Source organism: Rutilus rutilus (genome assembly GCF_951802725.1).
Source record: "Rutilus rutilus genome assembly, chromosome: 9".
NCBI classification, from domain to species: domain Eukaryota; kingdom Metazoa; phylum Chordata; class Actinopteri; order Cypriniformes; family Leuciscidae; genus Rutilus; species Rutilus rutilus.
This window is the reverse complement of record NC_140223.1, coordinates 30275647-30295003: the sequence shown is the minus strand read 5'-3', so window position 1 is coordinate 30295003 and position 19357 is coordinate 30275647. Positions and strand designations below refer to the sequence as shown.

At 38.6% G+C, this 19357-nt stretch overlaps 1 protein-coding gene across 5 annotated transcripts in view; it reads left to right on the top strand.

The window, feature by feature from the left end:
• robo1 (roundabout, axon guidance receptor, homolog 1) overlaps positions 1-19357 on the top strand; it is a 323165-nt gene that overhangs the window by 244793 nt on the left and 59015 nt on the right. The window contains exon 1 of one of the 5 annotated variants that reach the window (XM_084418219.1): positions 4057-4112. The exons of the other annotated variants lie outside the window; for them this stretch is intronic. Coding sequence (XP_084274345.1) covers positions 4106-4112 — 7 coding nt within the window. The 5' untranslated portion in view covers positions 4057-4105. Of the gene's footprint in view, positions 1-4056; positions 4113-19357 lie in introns of those variants that run through there. 5 annotated transcript variants of the gene reach the window in all.

The following is a 19357-nucleotide window of genomic DNA, read 5'->3' as shown; positions in this document are numbered from 1 at the left end:
GACCCGACCCAATTAAAGTCCCTCTGATCAGCACACACACACACACACACACACACACACACACACACACACACACACACACACACACACACACACACACACACACACACAGCACGCGTATGCATGTACAAAAGTGTCATTTCTCTTGGCTTAATAGAGCCAATTACTGTGTGAAACACTTGCAACACAAAGCGTTATGTAGAGCTCATTGAAATGGTAATTCTGTTGTTTTTAATGGCTGTGCTTCATGATGAAGTAGGAGTGAATTAATTCTACAGAAATTACATGCACTGTGGTGGATTATGCTAATACGAGAGCTAGGATAAGGACAGAGATGGATCCAGAAGTGTTGGGTTTTTAGTTTCTGAGGTGGTAGGCATTTCTCAAACAGTGGTTTTGAACTAGAAGTATGTGTGTGGATTTATTCTCACTAGTTTATTGACCATTTGACTGCTGATTTGCTACTTTTAGCGACATTTTTGAAAGACCCCAAATTAGAATTTAAAGGGATACTCCACTTTTTTTGGAAATAGGCTAATTTTACAACTCCCCCAGAGTTAAACAGTTGAGTTTTACCGTTTTCGAATCCATTCAGCCGATCTCCGGGTCTGGCGGTACCACTTTTAGCATAGCTTAGCATAATGAATTGAACCGGACAAGACCATTAGCATCTCTCTCAAAAAAATGAACAATGAGTTTCGATATTTTTCCTATTTAAAACTTGACTCTTCTGTAGTTACATCGTGTACTAAGACCGACGGAAAATGAAAAGTTGAGATTTTCTAGGCTGATATGGCTAGGAACTATACTCTCATTCCTGCGTAATAATCAAGAAACTTTGCTGCCGTACCATGGGTGCAGCAGGTGTAATGATATGACGCAGCGCATGCCGCCTGATAATAGGCGACTGAGCTGGGGACTATTATCAGGTGCTGCGTCATATCATTACGCCTGCTGCACTCATGGTACGGCAGCAAAGTTTCATTCATTCAGCAACTTTTCATTTTCCGTCGGTCTTAGTAAACGATGTAACTACAGAAGAGTCAAGTTTTAAATAGGAAAAATATCGAAACTCTTTGTTAATTTTTTTGAGAGAGATGCTAATGGTCTTGTCCGGTTCAATTCATTATGCTAAGCTATGCTAAAAGTGGGACCCCCAGACCCGGAGATCGGCTGAATGGATTCGAAAACGGTAAAACTCAACTGTTTAACTCTGGGGGAGTTGTAAAATGAGCCTATTTCCAAAAAAAGTGGAGTACTTTTTTATAGTAGCCTATATGCTATTGCTAGTACTATATTTTTTATAGTTCTATGGTGCTACATTGTTTATATATATATATATATATATATATATATATATATATATATACAGACAGACAGACAGATAGATAGATAGATAGATAGATAGTTTTTGCCATAGTAAACTTTAGTACCTTCTGTATTTTGGCAGAAGTTACAGTAATAAATCTTGAAAGGGTAGTTCCAACTTTTCGCTGTTCCAAGCATATGTGAGCAGTCTAAATAAATGACCTCAATATACTGTGGGTATAACCCTGGCTCCTGATCTAACTCTTGCTGTGCTGCAGACTTGTTTGACATGAGTAATTAGTCCTCAGCTGTCCTCCCTTCCTCTGCACTTCACCCTGACAGTGACCAGAACACCTCGTGATTGACACCGTCCAGATCTCTTCACAGAGACCGATAGAGTTTCTCTATCAAGGGCTCCGAGACACTGAAGTTCTCTCCACAGACTGGAGACCAGCAGTGATGCTGGAGAGCTGAAAAAGGCCAAAAAGAAAGCATTCCTGAGCGGAGGAGAGGAGGGATCGGATGGCTCAGGGAGAGGAGCGGGTCTCGAGGTGACACCCGCAGTCATGGGGTGTCGGGTTCCAGGCCTGGGAAACAATGACTCTGGCATCTGTCTGGCGCGGGGGATTCACAACACCGATGGATTGTGTTCCCGAGCCGGTGCTGAGGATGACCACGGCTGCATCGGAATGTCTTTAATGTAATCTGCTATATCCACCTCTCACCCTCCGCTGCTCATGTGATACCTCAGAGCCTCTTTTATTGGAGAGTTTACACAAAACAAGCCCTCACGCTGCTTGAGTTTAAGAGGAGGGTTCTTAGGCACTGAGAGGATGCTGGGAATGGTTTGGCTGAGGTGAAAACCACAAGGCACGCTGCTGATTTGGTCACGTCCACAGAATCGATGTAGTTATTCATTTAAAACAGTTGTTCTTTATTCATTTTATGGTACTAAATTATATGTATGCAGTAGTTAGAATCCATTTATATATGTTAACCAATTTTTGAGCATATTCTTCCAACTTATACTGTCATAGATCTTGAATGCTTTGGAGTACATACTCTTTTTAAAAATAGACACTTAACAGATTATTGCTGAAGTGAAAAAAGTGAGACAAAAAGGACATTTAAAAATAGTTCGATCTTTAAACAAAACATGTTTTACTATATATCTGCGATAAAATCAACAATCAAACAAGTTGTGTTCCAAATTTGAGGTTGATGTATAAAAAATGTAGCTTTCAGTAAGATTTTATGGGGCGCAGTACCTGACATGTCCACTAGATGAAATTCGCTTCCTATTCATTTCCAATGCGGTTAAATACACAAGTGTGTTTTATATTTTTTTCAGGGCCATTTAACCTTTTCAAATCATGTCCATAATTTTTCTTTCTTTCATTTAATTTTTTTTTGTGTGTGTGTTCACATAGCAAGCGCCAACATCTTTACCATTTTGTACCATTTGCACCAATGCAGTTAATTAAAAAAAATAAAAAAATAAAAACGTAAAATTTTCCGGTAAAGAAACGCAGACTTATCAAGCAATTCCCATTTGATAAAATTAAGTCCCGTCCACATTTTTGTCGTTTTCCCACTTTTGACTTTGAATTTATAGTTTAATTTGGAAATATGTCACATTACGGAAGTAAAACCGGTCATGAATGCCATTTTATTTAAAAGCGTCAAAGTTGTGTGCGAACATTTGATAAACATTTAATCTTATATCTTTTTTTAAATGTTGCAAAACCATCAGTGAGCATTTACAAAATGAAGAAGTGCTCCAATGCCATCTTCCGGGTGAAAACGTACACGTCGTATACTTTCCATATCCGGGAAGTTTTTGAATATTTGAATAACTTTGATTTGTAACATCTGACATTGAAGAACTTCAGACTTTGACGCGTGACACAATAACCGTCCGCTGACAAACCGCTCGACCACCGTCCGATCTGCTCAGCTGGCATTGTTGGTGCTTCCCTGAGAATGTTCTCCTTCTATCCCTCCGTTTACACTGATGCAGGAAGTGAGTAAATTAGAGGGCAATTGGTTTAATTCAAGGCCAATTAGATGCCTTCCCCTCCCTGAGCTGTATCTCTGCAGATGTTATCTGTGGAGAAGCACTTGGGAACGTTCCTCAAGACAACAGAAAGACTATTGAGTGTGGAAGTCCTCAATTTGAGGGAACAGACCAACATAAACATGTAAAATGGACAATGAAAGGAATGGATAAACAAGCACTGGATAGTTTCCTGAATAAATGTCAAATGAAGGAAACAAAAGGAACTTTGTTCTGAAATCAAATAAGGAGTTATAGTTAACCAAGGCCCTCAGTTTCCATCATTGGATGATCTCTGTCACTGAAACAGAATGTGAGTGTGTGATGTTTTAAGGTTTTCTGATTGTTAATGAGAAACACAACCTCTTTGGAAATTGGCTTGTCGTCAGAGAAGTTGGATCTCGAGTCACCTTCGGCTCTGAGTCTTTGCGGTTGTCTTAGAAACACGGATAAGGCCACGGTCACATCCCTGGTGCGGGTCACTGTTCTGTCTCAGCCGTCGGGCTGAGGGCCAAAGGCTCAGGGGTCAATCACCGGAACTACACTGGTCCATCTGGCTTTCATTGAACTTGAGAACAAGAGCATGAGGAAGCTAATAAGCCCATGCCGGAGCTGCACTTGGACTGAGTGCTTTACTCTTTTGTGCATTGGAAAGAAGGTTCCGTGAATGTTAAAGGTTCTTTATTGCGCCATCAATGCCAGTTAAAGAACCATTATTGTTTAAGTCAGTGTGGATGGTTTATGTTAAGTAGGTAAGATTTTATTTTTATTTTTACTTTGTTACGTCAGCCACAACTGACTCCAGCTTCTTACTAAAGTCACACAGAAATCATAACTATAGATTTTGATGTTTTTGATTTTGACACTGTAAAAAAATGATTGTTGGTTTAACTTAAAAAAAGCAAGTAACCTGGTTGCCTTAAAATGTTTAGTTCATTGAAATAAAAAAAAAGTTAATACAGTGGAGATTGGTTTAATCAACATAAACTCAAAATATTATGCTATCTGAACCACATTAATTAAGTTGATTTGACAAAAGAAAAAAAAGTTGTGATAACAAATCATGAAAATATATTCTTTTTTTCATTTCAGTTAAAAATCATTTAAATAAAACACATTTACTTGAGAAGCAACATTGCATATTAAAACCTGTTTTCAGATAATGTAACTTTGCTTGTTATGAACATTATTTTTAAAATATTTATTTTTATTTTTTAGATGTTTATACTGGAAAATAAATCCAAAAAGGCTCTTACTTTTATGTGATTTTTTTTTTTTTTTTTTTTTTACAGTGCATAATATTCTACAGTGTTTTTTATTTCATCTGTTTTACCGCAGTTTCAAAATTGCAAGTATGAATGGCTCAGAAAAGTAATAGCACAGGTTTGTTAGACTATGTATTAAAAAACTTTGCAAATGCTGCTAATAATATGCATGTAAATGTTCCGTATCGGCAGCCATCAAAAGTGATACAACGTTCAATTCTCTTTTAGATCTGTTATGCTCAAGTCACATTTCATTTAAAGCTTCTCTCATGCACTGAATATGTGTTCTCGTAACTCATTTTCCTGAATTCTGTAGGTTAGCTTGGCAGAAGTGCATCATTTCTGTGCCTCTAGGGTCAAATTGTGTCTCTGCATATTAAGCTGGGATGGGAGACAGTATTATAATATCGGAAAAACGACACACTGTGCCTTTAGGTGAAATATTACTGCGTGTCTCTGGTGATCGACTGTAAATGGGGCATTATCACGGCTCTCTTGGCACAGGAACGCACATGAGAAGGATGTTCAGGAGGTGATAGCGCACATTTAGCAGTACTGTCTGCGAACGAACGCTCTGCGTGAGTGAGTGAGTGTGTGTGTTTCTCTACCTACATGCACATGTTTTTTGAATGAATGTCATGCTCCATCCATCTTGCTGAGTTATTTCATTTTCTCTCCATTACTGTAGTTATTGCATTGAAAAAGAAAAACACCTCAGGTCAGGAAATTAGCTTCTCATGTTTTTATCCTACCAGTCTCTCTCTCTCTCTCTCTTTTTTTTTTTTTTTTTTTTTTTTTTTTTTTTTGGCCTCTGTCTTTTTCTCTCCTTCAGACCAATCAACAAAGTTCAATGATGGAGTAGCTTGAATTTTTGACCTCATCACCCCAAAAGGAAACAGATCTGGAGACTATGATGAATCCCAGACCGCCTCGGAGAGCGAGATATGATGGAAGTGTGAATGAGCGGCGCTGACGGGTTGTGTGTGGACTTCCACAGGGCAGGCAGACGAATAGTGTTTGTGTTTGCTTAAGAGCTGGTCAGAATTGAAAGGCTGTGATTTTGTGGAGACAGAGACATGGTGGTCCGACTGACAGCCGTTCTGAACCAAGTGAAGCTGCCAGTCGGTAACCAGCAGAGAGATGACATGTGCTAATAACTGTCAACAGACTTTAGAAATCGAGTTACGCACATGCAGAACTCCTAAAGTTCTCCACAGTGTCCCGGGATTTGAGACCAAACAGAGGTTTGTTTGTTTTTTTTGTCATAGTTTGTGCCTTTTGACAAAAAACATCCTTTAAATTTGGTCAGAATTTCGTCATGTCGTATTCATTAGTTTTATTCAGTTTTGCTCGAATATTATAAATATTATAAAATGTAATCATTTTGTTTTCTATATAAAAAAAAAATATATATATATATATATATATATATATATATTTATTTATATTTAAAATTATAGAAAATAAAATTATTGTATGTATATATATATATATATATATATATATATATATGTGTGTGTATGTATGTATATGTGTGTGTATGTGTTATAACAATATTATTTTAAAATATACATTTTTACAATTATTAGATACATTTTTTTTACAATGATTAAATACATCTTAATAAATAATTTTATATATTCAATTAATGTATAAAATTTAAAATATCCTTTAAATTGTGTCAGAATTTTGTCATGTATAAATTATTATATAAAAGGTTTGAATTTAGTATTTGTTCGTTTTTTTCTCAAAGTGCAAAATTAAACTAAATATTCAAACGTTTTTTAAATATTTTAAGTTATCATTGACAATCTTTTTTAGATTTTGTTTTTCAGAAGTCTAGTTTGAATTCCAAATTTATTCCATTTAAATGATGATACACATCTATATTATCAAAGAAAAAAAAAGTGCTTATCACACATTTTTTGTATGTAAATCTGATGACACGTTAACACTTTTGTTGCAGCATGGCATAAAAAGTGTCAAAAGCTTTGACAAAACCTGAGGCTTTTTGTCTATTTTGTCAACTTTTTGAAGAATAAAGGATTGCTGAAGTCATAGAGCATGTCACGGCATCACTAGAGCCCAGATGAAAGATCTGTGTGCACTCATTCAGGCTTTTCTTAATCTTTATATGAACAGATATCTATCACTGGCCTTATTTACATGGTCTTTAGGTTGTCATCTCCTGCCCTCACCTCCACAACCCCGTCAGAAGTAGAAATCAGAGACACCATTTTTCATTTAACATCCTTGAAGCAGAGAATTCTGGGTGGTCAGAACAACATGGGAACGATGTTAGGAAGAGTCCACTATTTGGGGCTGAATAATGCACAGGTTATGTATAATCAAAAACCGTAGCTCTTTATTATACGATTTTTCATGGCTGGGCGACGTTTAGGAGAGGGAGGGGAGGAGGGGGGGAACCTACAAGAGTAAATCCTGCTCGTGTAGAGCGTTCGAGATCCCGACTGCCTTGCTCACGCCAATACAAACAGAAGTGAAGTCATCTTCACTTTGCGTCCCGCTAAGAGCAGCACACTAGTCAGCCAACACAAACAAAACTGCCGGTGACCTCCGGCGCCTGTGAGTTTGTGCCAGTTCCACTTTTATAGCCCGCGTTAATCAGCCTCAAAATCAGTTAAAAGCGTTTTACGTGGCCTCGGTGGCTAAGATATTCTGTAGCGTATGAAGTAAAACAAGAATTGGTTTGGATTTACAGTGCCAGAGCATACTCAAAATAGTGTCCCAAAAGTTCTCGGACTAGAAGACGTACCGTGACCGTAACAAAAGTTCCTACTGCGGTAAAGTCGTGACATCGATAGGTCCCGTTTGAAGAGCAGGTCTCTAAACTTAAACAATGCTTTAAAGAGGGTGCGATCAAATGTTGGCCATCTCACGTGGTCTGCGGTCGGCTCAGCCTCTCCCGTGACCTCAAAACCGTCCCCTCTCCGAGTCTCAAAAGCATTCCGCGCTCAAAGGCGGAGATGAAACCGCACGATTGTGGCTGAAGGATGGTGGAGAGGTTCTGAGGGCCTATTCGCTCAGCTATTCACACATCAAAGGTGAACGTCAATGGGCTGCTTCGTATTGTCGTTCCCCTTTTGTGCTGTGCAGGTGTGCTGCTCTTCTCCGGCAGATGTAGACAAGAGGAACGTCTTCCCCCTTGGGGCGTTCATAGGCAACAGGAGAGGTTCAGGTGTTCGCGGGCCTGAAATAAAACGTGCGGACTGACGTTTTGGGCTTAGTGTTAAATATTTAACAACAGCTTTAGCCTGTGGCTGGAGATTTGGCTTTATCTTGCTTTGGGAACGTGGAGCAGCTGGGATCTGGGAGGTTTGTTGAGTCGGGAACGGTTGCCCCCATGGAGCGTTTTTAGCCCGCATTTGCCTGTCTGCAGTTTTTTTTTTCCTGCTTTTAGAGATAGCGGACGTTGAATCTGCCCTGCTCGAGCGTGTCCCATCACATCCTCCAACTGAAAGACGAGGTTCACAGCAGAATACAATGTAGCGTTTTAGCTCGCTGATGTGCTATCAGTTATTTGTTGTCATATTTTGGTGCATCTTTTGAGTTTATACATGAAATGGTGGGGCGCTTGAACTCACTGTTTTGGTCTTGGATGAAATTGCGGTCTTATCTTTGCAGCGTGTGGAACGCAGCAGCACTTATCTTTTCCTCTCATCACACATTGTTTGTTCTACCTGTTCTGAACAGCCTTTTGGTGAAACTGTCTTTGGGTGGCTCTTCACTGGACTGTTAAATTAGGCATAAAAATTATAATATATGGATAAAAAAATCATACTATACTTCCTGTCTAACTGACCAACTGTAATTGCTTTGTGCCATCTCAAGCAAAATTTGTTATATATACACTGTAGTGGAAATTGCTGCCTTAAATTTTTAAGTTCAATCAACTTGGATGGTTAAGTAATTTCAACTTAAATTACATTACCATATATAACCATTTTAATCATCAAAAGTATTAATTAATTTTGCTTGAGATAGATATACATATATATATATATATATATATATATATATATATATATATATATATATATATATATGGTTTTAAATTCTTATATTTCTACAAAAAATCCACTTTCCAATGATTGATCAATTGCTTGAGTTGACATTTTAAGATGATCCCCTACTGAAAAACATAGCAAAATATAGCATTAAGTGATACTAATGGGTAAACTTTAACTAAGTTAACTTCTTAAAAGATTGATAATGTCATTATGACATTTTTTTATGACATTTTTTAATTACTTCAAAAGGGAAAATGTAATGGGAACTAGGTTGCCGCATAACCCGGGGACACATTTTTAATAAACATAATGTCGACTAAAATATAAAATTAAATGGATGGAGAATGCTAGCTTTTTGTCTTCAAAAATGTGCGTATCTGCTAATACAGCATGTAGACGTTGGGTTGGGAACAGGCCAAAAAAACATATTTAGGATTAAAAAAAAGAAGCAAAAGAAGAAGAATGAATATAAAGTTACTAGGTCTTGTCCGTGTGTTGAGTAATATATAAATGTATATTTGCATTAGAATAGTTCAAGTTGTCATCAGAGCTTGCATGAATGGTTCCGTTTTGTAGAATGACCTACATATTTTCCCCAGAATATCAGACTAAATATCAGGCTAATGTTTGGACGAAAGCACATGTTTTATGCTAATTCCGTCTCTGTTTCTCTCTTCCTGTCTTACTTTGTTCCGTTCGCTTGATAAAAGGCACCAGAGTTCGAGACTGTCCGCTGACACCGGGCTTAAGACACCAGGCTTACTTTACTTTGGCAAAGGATTCTCTAACATCTGTCTGTCTGTCTCTCTCTCTCCATTCATCTTACACTCGTTTAATTTCCTCTTTTTTTCTTTTGTTTTCCAGATGTCATCCTTTAACCAGTCATTGTACATTGCATATTAGCAGTCTTACAGTGGAATTTGTGTTGTGTCTCTTCTGTGTTTTTTTTTTTTTTTCTCCTCCTGAAAAGAACGGGTGATACAGAGGTCTTCACTTCCGCTTTATGACCCCTTGCAAAAAGAAGATCCGCCAGTCCAAGGCATCTGCAATCGCCCATGCTGAATGGGAACTGCCTGTGAAAGAACAATACAAAATCGATGTAGTGATAAATATGGGGTCATTTAATCATCATGTACAGTATTTGGGTGGCGACATGACAATTTGAAAATATTTTGAGCATTTTTTGTCAGTTGACAGGTTTAATGTTTTGTTTAAGCGCGAACAAATCAATGAGAACAGTCTAAGTGTGAGCGGAAAAGCTTGTTACAGACAGTAAATCTGTTGCCTTCAGCAACGTTCAGTTTCTAGTCTGATTTATGCCTCAATAATGCAAAAGATCGATCGATAGGGAGATGTATTTAAATATGCTTGTGCTTCAGTAATCTCCCATGTGCTTCCTTTGTTTTCGAAGGAGAAAACAAGGAACCATATCAGGGGAAAAGCCTGGCTCAGCACCATACATTTTTTAGGAATATTCTGGATTTTAGTAGTCCTATATTTTGGCAGGGTTTTGTCGTGCCTGAGGGGGGAAGAGAATCATAGATCATACAGCAGAATGTCTTTAAGATGAACAGTAGCAAAGTCCGCCATAAAACGAGAACAGGAGAAATCTATGGCTTTCCTCAGTGGCAGATTCTTAGATGACCTCCGACCCAGTTTTCCACAGTCTTCCGAGTGTTTGGCTTTGTCTTGGCGCTCTGGGAATATCGCAACGAATTTTGTAATGTTAAAGCAACATCCTTGTTTACTTGAGAGTTTATATTTCTTACGCCATTTGGTAAATAGTTAAAAAATTGTATGCATTAATCTATCTAAATGAAAAATTTACATACATTTTTTTTTTTTTATTCAAGATATATTCTGTGAAAATTATTTTTCTTCTCAGGTTTTAAATGGTAAAACAATACAGAAATACTGATTTCAAAATTATTATTATTATTATAGTTCAGTTTAGTTCCTTTTTTTTATTTTTTATTCGAGTATTTACTTCTTTTATTTATTCTACCTAAGCACATAATTCGTTAATTATCTGTCATTCCCAAATTCTTCAATAGCACTCCTTTGTCCCTTTCTCAAGACTGTTTTCAACGCCACCAGCACTGCAATTTTCTCTCTTTCCACATTGCTTTGTCTCTCTCTATCTCTCTCTCCTCCTCATTCCGCAGCCATCCTCTCTGAGTTTCAGATCCTTTTTAAAGATAGGGGATATGAGCGCTGTTTCATCTTCCCCGGGCTCATCTGGTAGAGGTTAGCAGACATGTGGAAGCCATTGGACTGAGGACCCGGGCTGATCAGAGAAAGATGTGCCCCTCTGGATCTACTGATGCACATGTTTGAATCCCGGGACCCTTATTTGCTCGGTCTCGCTTTCTTTAACATTCCTACCCCTCTCATTCTCTCATTCCCTTTCCAATTACCCTCATCTCTCTCTCTCTTCTCTGTATTCTCTATGTCTCTCGCTCTTTGTTGGAGAGGTTTGGTGAGGATGCTTTAGTAAATTCGCTATTGGAAGTAGCTGTGATTATCCAACGGCCTGACAAGATTGTTTCTGACAGTGTGTTGCACTGTTTGCGGTATCTGCTGAATTGTGGGTAAAAAGGGAGTTTGAGCAAGCTTAGTATAGCATACTAGTTTTATTATTGTTGCAGTATACAGTATGTTGCATTTGCTAAAATTTGCACACTGGGCCATATCTACTAAAAGCTTTTGTCAGCGCAATACAATTTTTTTTTTTTTAACACCCCCAAATAAGCATGTCTTAAAGAGTTCAACTAAAGATCACCCTCATGTCGTTCCAAACCCGTAATACTTTCATTCATCTTCGAGACACAAATGAAGATCTTTTGAATGAAATCTGAGAGATTTCTGTCCCTCCATTGACTATCTACTGGACCAACTACCACTTTGACCATTCAAGAAGTTCATAAAGAGATCATAATATGAATTGTGCGGTTTAGTCCAAATTGACTGAACAGACTCGATCGCTTTATATAATGAACATGTATAATGAATGTATTGAATTTGGGCTTTTATGAGCATTCATAGTTCAGTCACTTTGTAAACAGCACTCTGATTGGTTGAATCTTTCTTAACGCTCAGATTTTTCATCTTCATTAGTGTTTTGAAGATGAACGGAAGTCTTACAGGTTTGGAATGACACGAGGGCGAGTAAATGATGACAGGGTTTTCATTTTTGGGATAACTATCCCTTTAAGCCAATTTGCGCCCGTGTTGTTAGTAGATCACGTGCACATGATTATCATCGGGATGGAAATTTGCACTGCCCTTGATAGACTGCTTTGGTCATTCTGGGAATGATCTGGTTGCGTTTGTGGTCTTTAATGTGCGAATTGTCAGTAAATCACCCGCAGAACTTTCCACTTCCATCAGCACTTTCATGGGATTGTGGTCTCACGCTAATTTGCCCTGTTTATTAAATTTGACCTTAGTTATCCCACAAGGCAATGCACTCAACTTACATTTTCAGTGTGATGCAATAAAATGCATGATTTCTTCACTCATTATTTGATCAGACTGCCAAATGTGAGTCGTTTTTACACAAAACTGGGCATAAAGTACAAAATAACTGATTTGAATCTCAATGTGAAGTCATGTGACAGCAATGTAGCAAGCTATTTTTGAAACATTAAGCAATAGAATAATGGCTACTGTTTCACATCCTATTTAAAAACTAATATGCAGAATATATTGTAAACTGCACAGTTTTCAGTAAGTAGCAGGCTAGTGTTCCATTCCCAACATAGCTTGTGTGAATATCAGTGTCTGTCTTACAGTAACCTTCTCGCTCTTTGTCACTCTCTCTCTTTTCTCTCTTTGTCTGACAGTGTTTTATGACAGTAAAACAGCTTGTATTATGTTTCCTCCTCATGTGACTGACGTAATCCCAGTTTCTCATTCTCTTCAGCGCATTACGGTCTGTCACCCACTCTTTCCAGTTCTCTCTCTCTCTCTCTCTCTCTCGTACACAGACTCTTCGACATTTCAAAAAACAGCTTGCAAAATAATTAGTTACAGATATATATTGCCAAATGGACACAAATGATCTCAACAAACTAAAATCTCTAAATCAGCTTCAGTTTTTCCACCAACTGGCTTTACACTGTTTTATGCTGTAACTCATCTTCCCAGAATTCACTGCCGGAATAATGAACATTGTTTTTGAATATTTTGCACACTAATATGAGAAAACGAGGCGTTTACCTTGAGTTGAGAATCATATGGAATGAACCTCTTAAAATGTCGTTTACTGTCTTTTATCTTTTGCCTTTTACTGTTTTTTTTATTATTATTTTTTTTTGCTTGGCGTTGCTTGCTGATTGCTATGGAAGCTCGTTTCCGACACAGAATAAAACATTTTAAAAGATAATTGCAACTTTTTAATCTCACAATTGCGAGTTTACATCTCGCAATTCCGACTTTATTTCTTAGAATTGCGAGATATAGAGTCAGAATTACTCAGATATAAAGTCACAATTTTTGAATTTTTTTCTTTCGCAATTGCGACTTTATATCATGCGATTCTGCCTTTATAATTTACAATTGCGACTTTATATTGCGCAATTCTGACTTTATAACTCGCAATTGCGACTTTATATTGCACAATTATGACTTTATAACTCGCAATTGCGACTTTATATCACAGAATTCTGACTTTACAACTCCCAATTGCGACTTTATATCATGCGATTCTGGCTTTATAATTTACAATTGCGACTTTATATCATGCGATTCTGGCTTTATAATTTACAATTGCGACTTTATATCATGCGATTCTGGCTTTATAATTTACAATTGTGACTTTATATCGCGCAATTCTGACTTTATAACTTGCAATTGCGACTTTATATCACGCAATCAGAATTACGAGATAAAAAAGTTGCAATTACCTTTTTTCTTTTTTATTCTGTGGTGGAAACAAGCTTCCATAGATTGCTCATAAGTGAATGTATGTTTTTTTTTATTATTATAAATATTTTTTATTATTATTTAAAAAATGAGGCACTAAATTTGAGTTGCACAGAACAGAGAAATCTAATATGAATTATTGCCGACGAACGATTTGATTGTATGAACATTTATGACATAAATCAATAGTATTTGGTTCCCAATGGCCTTGAAATGTCCCCAGCCATCATCAGCCATGATTAGATATATAGTAGGGAGGTTAAAACTGAGCTATGTGTTGGTCATGTGACCGGTGAACCCTTTGTTGAATATAACTAATAAACGAATACTAAAACGAATAAACTAATTTGACTGAAATGCATCATTTTGAACGTTTTAAATGACAGAGTGCACCTTTAAGACCTCACTGTCTGATATTCTTGAGGTGCTTGGGATATTTTTGCTGAACAAACCAAAGAAAGAAAGAAAAAAAAACGTCAAAGAAAAACAAACCAAAGTGGTAACCGGCACTTAGTCGAAACCACTGATCCTTTCTTAGCGTTCGCGCTGTAACTTAATGTCCTGATATATCACTTTACCCGTCACACTGCCAAGACTCAGTATTGGCCTTAAGAATAAATAATACATTTGTACTCGCAGCTCACCGCAGTCCCTGATCTCCAGACCTACGTCTCCAGAGTCTTTCGACTGGAAACCAGAACACGGTCGGAGTAGAGCTGGATTAACCCGCTCTCCCGCTGCTGTGGGCCGCACGATCTACTTTTGTATACTTATTTATGTTCGTTTTATGTGGATTTATGAAGATGTGTTTGGTGTTTATGGCTTTGGCTCCCATGCAGAATCAGAAAATGTGTATCTGTATGTAAGACGTTGGAAACGGCACACATGCTAGATAACTACTCCAGCTGTTGGGTTTTCTTGGCGCGCTTCCCGCTCCAATCTTTCACACACGCACACATTCATTTCTGCTTGTTACTCTTGGTCGCAAATATGTGGAGATGGTTGCCCAGAGCTTCTAGCATCTAATCCTTTTTTCTGATTTCATCTATTTGTTTACGCATGAAAATCAGATTGTTTATGTATGCGGCAAATTGTGATTTTTGGTGCAAAGCATAAGAATAAAGCTCCAAATCAAGCCAATAAACAATACAATTTTATTCCAAACAAAAGAAAACCCAAAAGTGGTAGTTCTGACCCGTGTCTACACCATTATATAACCACAGAGGAAAACTTGTAGTATGTGGTGTGGTGTGTGTGTGTGAGTGTGTGTTTCTGAAGACCTCAGGCTTTTGTTACGGCCCCCGGGGCTCGATGCCCCTCTGCGTGTGCTCTGGAGGTCGTCCTGCTCGCCGTGCCCTAAGCAATGTCTACATGCTGAATTTCTGCTTCATTTTGAAGAGAAGTAGCTTGGACAATAGCATGCCTGTGTGTTTGCACTGACAAGAGCTTTCATTCGCTCAACTGTAGTTTTCTAAACAAATCATACATTTGTCCGACCACCAATTGTGCAAGTAGAAGCTGAAGATGAATGCTTGGCCTGAACAGCTCTATCAAAAGCACGAATGTAGCTGCAAAATTTGTTTGGCTCATCTTTGATTAATTTTCCCACTGCGTCCATGAATGTTAGTAGGAATATTAATACGGTAACACTTTACAGTAAGGTTTCATTTGTTAACTTTAATTAACTACATCAGTTAAGCTGAAGAAATAATGAACTGCAGTTCTACAGCATTTGTTAATCTTTGTTAATGTTAATTCCAGCATTTACTAATACATTATTAAAATCAAAAGTTGTATTTGTTAGCATTAGTTAATGCACTGTGGACTAACATGAACAAACAATGAACAGCTGTATTTATATTAACAACAAAGTTGTGAACAAATACAGTAACGAATGTATCACTCATGGTTAGAAGTGTTACCATTAATACCTCTACAAAATATTTGTTGGCTTTTACTGTTACTTGCTAATTTTAATTTTATTATTTTATTTTATTCAACCTTAAGTATTATACTTTTCCTATGTTTCTAATCAATTTCTGAATTAATTTTTGAGCTTTATTATGCACTTTTTTTAGTCACATCTTAATACCCAATATGTACATAAGTATGTGGATGGAAACCCGACACGATACCTCAAATCATAAATGAAACCTTATTGTAAAGTATTACCATTAATACCTCTACAAAATATTTGTTGTCCTTTACTGTTACTTGCTAATGGTTTATTTTATTTTATTTTATTAGCCCCCAACTATTACAACTATTATACATTTCTGAATAAATTTTTGAGCTTTCTTATGCACTTTTTTATTCACATCTTGATCCCCAGTATGTACATGGATGGAAACCCAACACGATACCTTAAATCATATGTATGTATGTATGTGTGTGTGTGTATATATATATATAGTAGGCTATACAACCTATATAAGTAACAACCTATCAACCACATAGCAACCAGCCACAGCACACTAGCACTGTTGTGGCTTTTGCACAAACACTTCTTTCTAGTCCTATTTGTCTTCGGTTTTCGGGGAGACTCATTTTATTCTTGTTGTCCACTAATTTAAACTGTCGTTCAGCTGCTCTCTGCTGTGGCAATTTACCCACGTAGCTACATGAGGACCTGTCAAACGCTCTGCTGCACTGCTCTTGACAAAAAACCCTCCACACAAAACAACATCACCACTCAAGTGGGCCAATATGACTTGTTTGGACAGTTTATTTGAAAGCTTTTATTTATTATTACAGCAATGTTTGTTCACACCCCCCTCACCATCATTGTTGTATGATGGCGATTGTGAACAGACGCCCCGCTGCGCTTCTGTTAATGACAGCGGAAGCTGAGCACAGGGAGAAATGTGACAAAGGCTTGATCAAACTAATAGCTACTTTGTGTTTCGTTTGCCTCTGAGGTTAAAAGAAAAAAGCAATCGGTGATCATGATAACGGTGTTTCCAAAAAAACAGGCACGTTGTATGTGATAAATTATATAGTACTGTTGAAACCGAGTGATAATAGCTCACACACAAGTGAAATTCTCTTATCATTTACTCACACGCATACCGTTCCAAACCTGTATGAACACACAAGAAGATATTGAAGAAGTCAATGGGGTCCAAACAACCACAGAAGAAAGGAAGCGTTCTGTGGTTGACAGAATTTTCATTACTTATTTAAATGGCTACATTTTCCCAGTCTGCCTTGCTGCATGCTGGACATGACCTAAACCTGGTTTGGAAACCTCCTGCCATTCTTCTAACAACTACAAACAGCTCTGACCGTGTTAATAAACAGGTATAGTGAATAGACTCTCTGTCTCCTGCGCTTTTTAGGGTCGCCTTTCTGAATGAGGCAGGGACTCCTATCAATAGCGGTTTCCTTTCAGGTCCTCTTCCACTAGACTTGATGAATTAGCCCTTTTCTTAGTCCGCCACCCTAAAATAACAGGTCACTAAAACCTGACAAGTACTATTAATCAACCGAAACCGTTTCCATTCGATTCCAACTTCGCTTTTGTTTGCCATCTCCAGCGACTTGTTAAATGTGTTCATAATCGTAGCCAGTTAGGCCAAGTTTCAATCCCTGACGGCCACCAAAATGATGTTTCCCTCATATTTGTTTATTGATAGTAGCGTCATTGTTTAAATCTCTTGATTGGAGCTTCCTCTTTTTTTTTCTTTCTCTCATAATCCCTTCTTGCTGGAACCGGCTGGTCGGTCGAGTTGGGAAAAGTCTCCCAACTCCCGTCCTAATGTAACTTTTTTTCCTCTATGTTAACACACTTTAGCACTCCCAAATGAGTTATAAGACCCTCTAAATCACCCCACTGAAGTACACTACATGTCCTGTACCGTGTCTGCCACCCCTAAAAAAACAGGTCACTAGGTAATTGAATAGTTAAGGGAGGACTTGTCCTTCATCAGTGCCAAGCAAAGCATATGGCAGTAAAATCATGTGCCTGCTGTTTCATTTCCACAGGCCCCCTGAAGACTAACAGACCGTGGAGGGGTTGAAAAGAAGCCTTTATTTCCACACACACATTGAGGCACATCAGAGCACGAGCCTCGTTTTGAGGTCATTGCGAGAGCGATAGGGGAGATTTGATCTGAAACGCCTCTGTCAGGTGTGCTGGCTAAGTGTAAGCGTGACGGGTGCTTCTTTTCGAACGTTTGTTCGTTGGTTGCCGTTCACATACTGTCTGTTTATTTCTGCATAGCTGAAGCGTACGCCACTGTTTACCCCATCGCCAGATGCCGTACACGCTCTTGCAAATGCTCAAAAGGAGCCTTATTGGTTTAAAGTGCCGATATTTGGTTTAAAGTCAAGTCGTCTTTATTTATACAGCGCTTGAAACAATACTTTGAACAAGGAACTCTGAAGTGACATAAGCCGACCAACAGCGATAGCGCGGCATTCGACAACGTCAAGAACTAGAGAATGGAGGACGCCTTGATCGGAGCTGTGTTTTTGTTGTGTGTTGTGGGATTCATGATTACGTAGGTGGAATGTAGATGCATAAGTTATGCGATGGAAAGAGCAAGAAGGGACGAAATCTTCTACGACACCTTGCATTGCTACATATCATTAAGGCTGAGAAAAGAACACAATGCCGCAGACAAATGCGACAGGTAAATGCCATTAACATTAGCTTTCTGTATGTTTATTGTGGAGTAAAGTGTGCGTGTTTACACAGCTTTTTAAAAAGGGAGGGGTGTTGGTGTTTCGCGTTCGTGCGTTCGACCAATCAATGTACACTTACGTCAGTGTTAGTTCCTGTTGTGTTGGGTTAGACCCTACTCTGAAGTAGGAGCTCATTTAGCTCCTAGAACTAAATTCGTTCCCAGGTCCTGAAGTGCGAACATGCCAGAAAGGGGGGTACTTCTGCAATTAGTTCTAGGAACTATGAAAAGGTTCCTCCGGTGCAAAAGCCCCTTTTGTTCTCATTCAGAAGTGTCAAGGAGTTGTGAATATCACATGATCTATGACCTTTATACAATGCTTGCCAAAGTAAAGATTGTAAGCCTGTGAGGGACAACCTCATTTTCACCCGTGTTAAATTCAATATAGAGTCTAACCTGACTAAGGTCTATATTACTGAATATTAAGTGTCTTTCAAACCCCAACTAAGCAAGTCAAAGGTGACAGTGGCAAATAACCTAACACCATCAGGTGACAAAAACAGAAGCTTGGGAGAAACCAGGCTCAGTCAGGGAGCCAGTTATCCTCTGGAGAAAGTGCAGGAGATTGCTTTGCTTCGTCCCGTCTCCTCAGAGACAGACACCTTATCCGCGCACACACCAGACCTTGACCGTGCCGCCACATGGGCGCAGGAGCAGGGGGTTAACGCACCGTAGCTGGGGGCCTTCCTTTGAAGTCGAGACTCACCAGGAGAGCGGTATCAGCTGCGGAGAGCGAAAGAGAAAGAGCGAGAGTTGTAAACCCCAGCGGACGCCGCAGCTCCAGGCAGGGTTAGCTTGCTGTGAACGCACTAGCGGGTTTGTATCTCCCCCCCCCTCCCCATCTCCTCCCAGCTCTCTGCTGCTAATGAGAGCAGCGTATCGATCCGCTCTTTGAGACTCTAGGCAGGTATAGTATGTCCTCTCTAAAGTGTGCATTTCCAGCGGCAAGTTCTGGCCCTCACCAGCCCTGGAGACCCTACAGACAGAGGAGAGGGTTCAAGCATCAGGCAGTGATGAATGAGGTGGGCACTCATGATGGTTTGGTGGAAAATAATGGAGGGAGGAAGAGTGGACGAGGCATTTGGT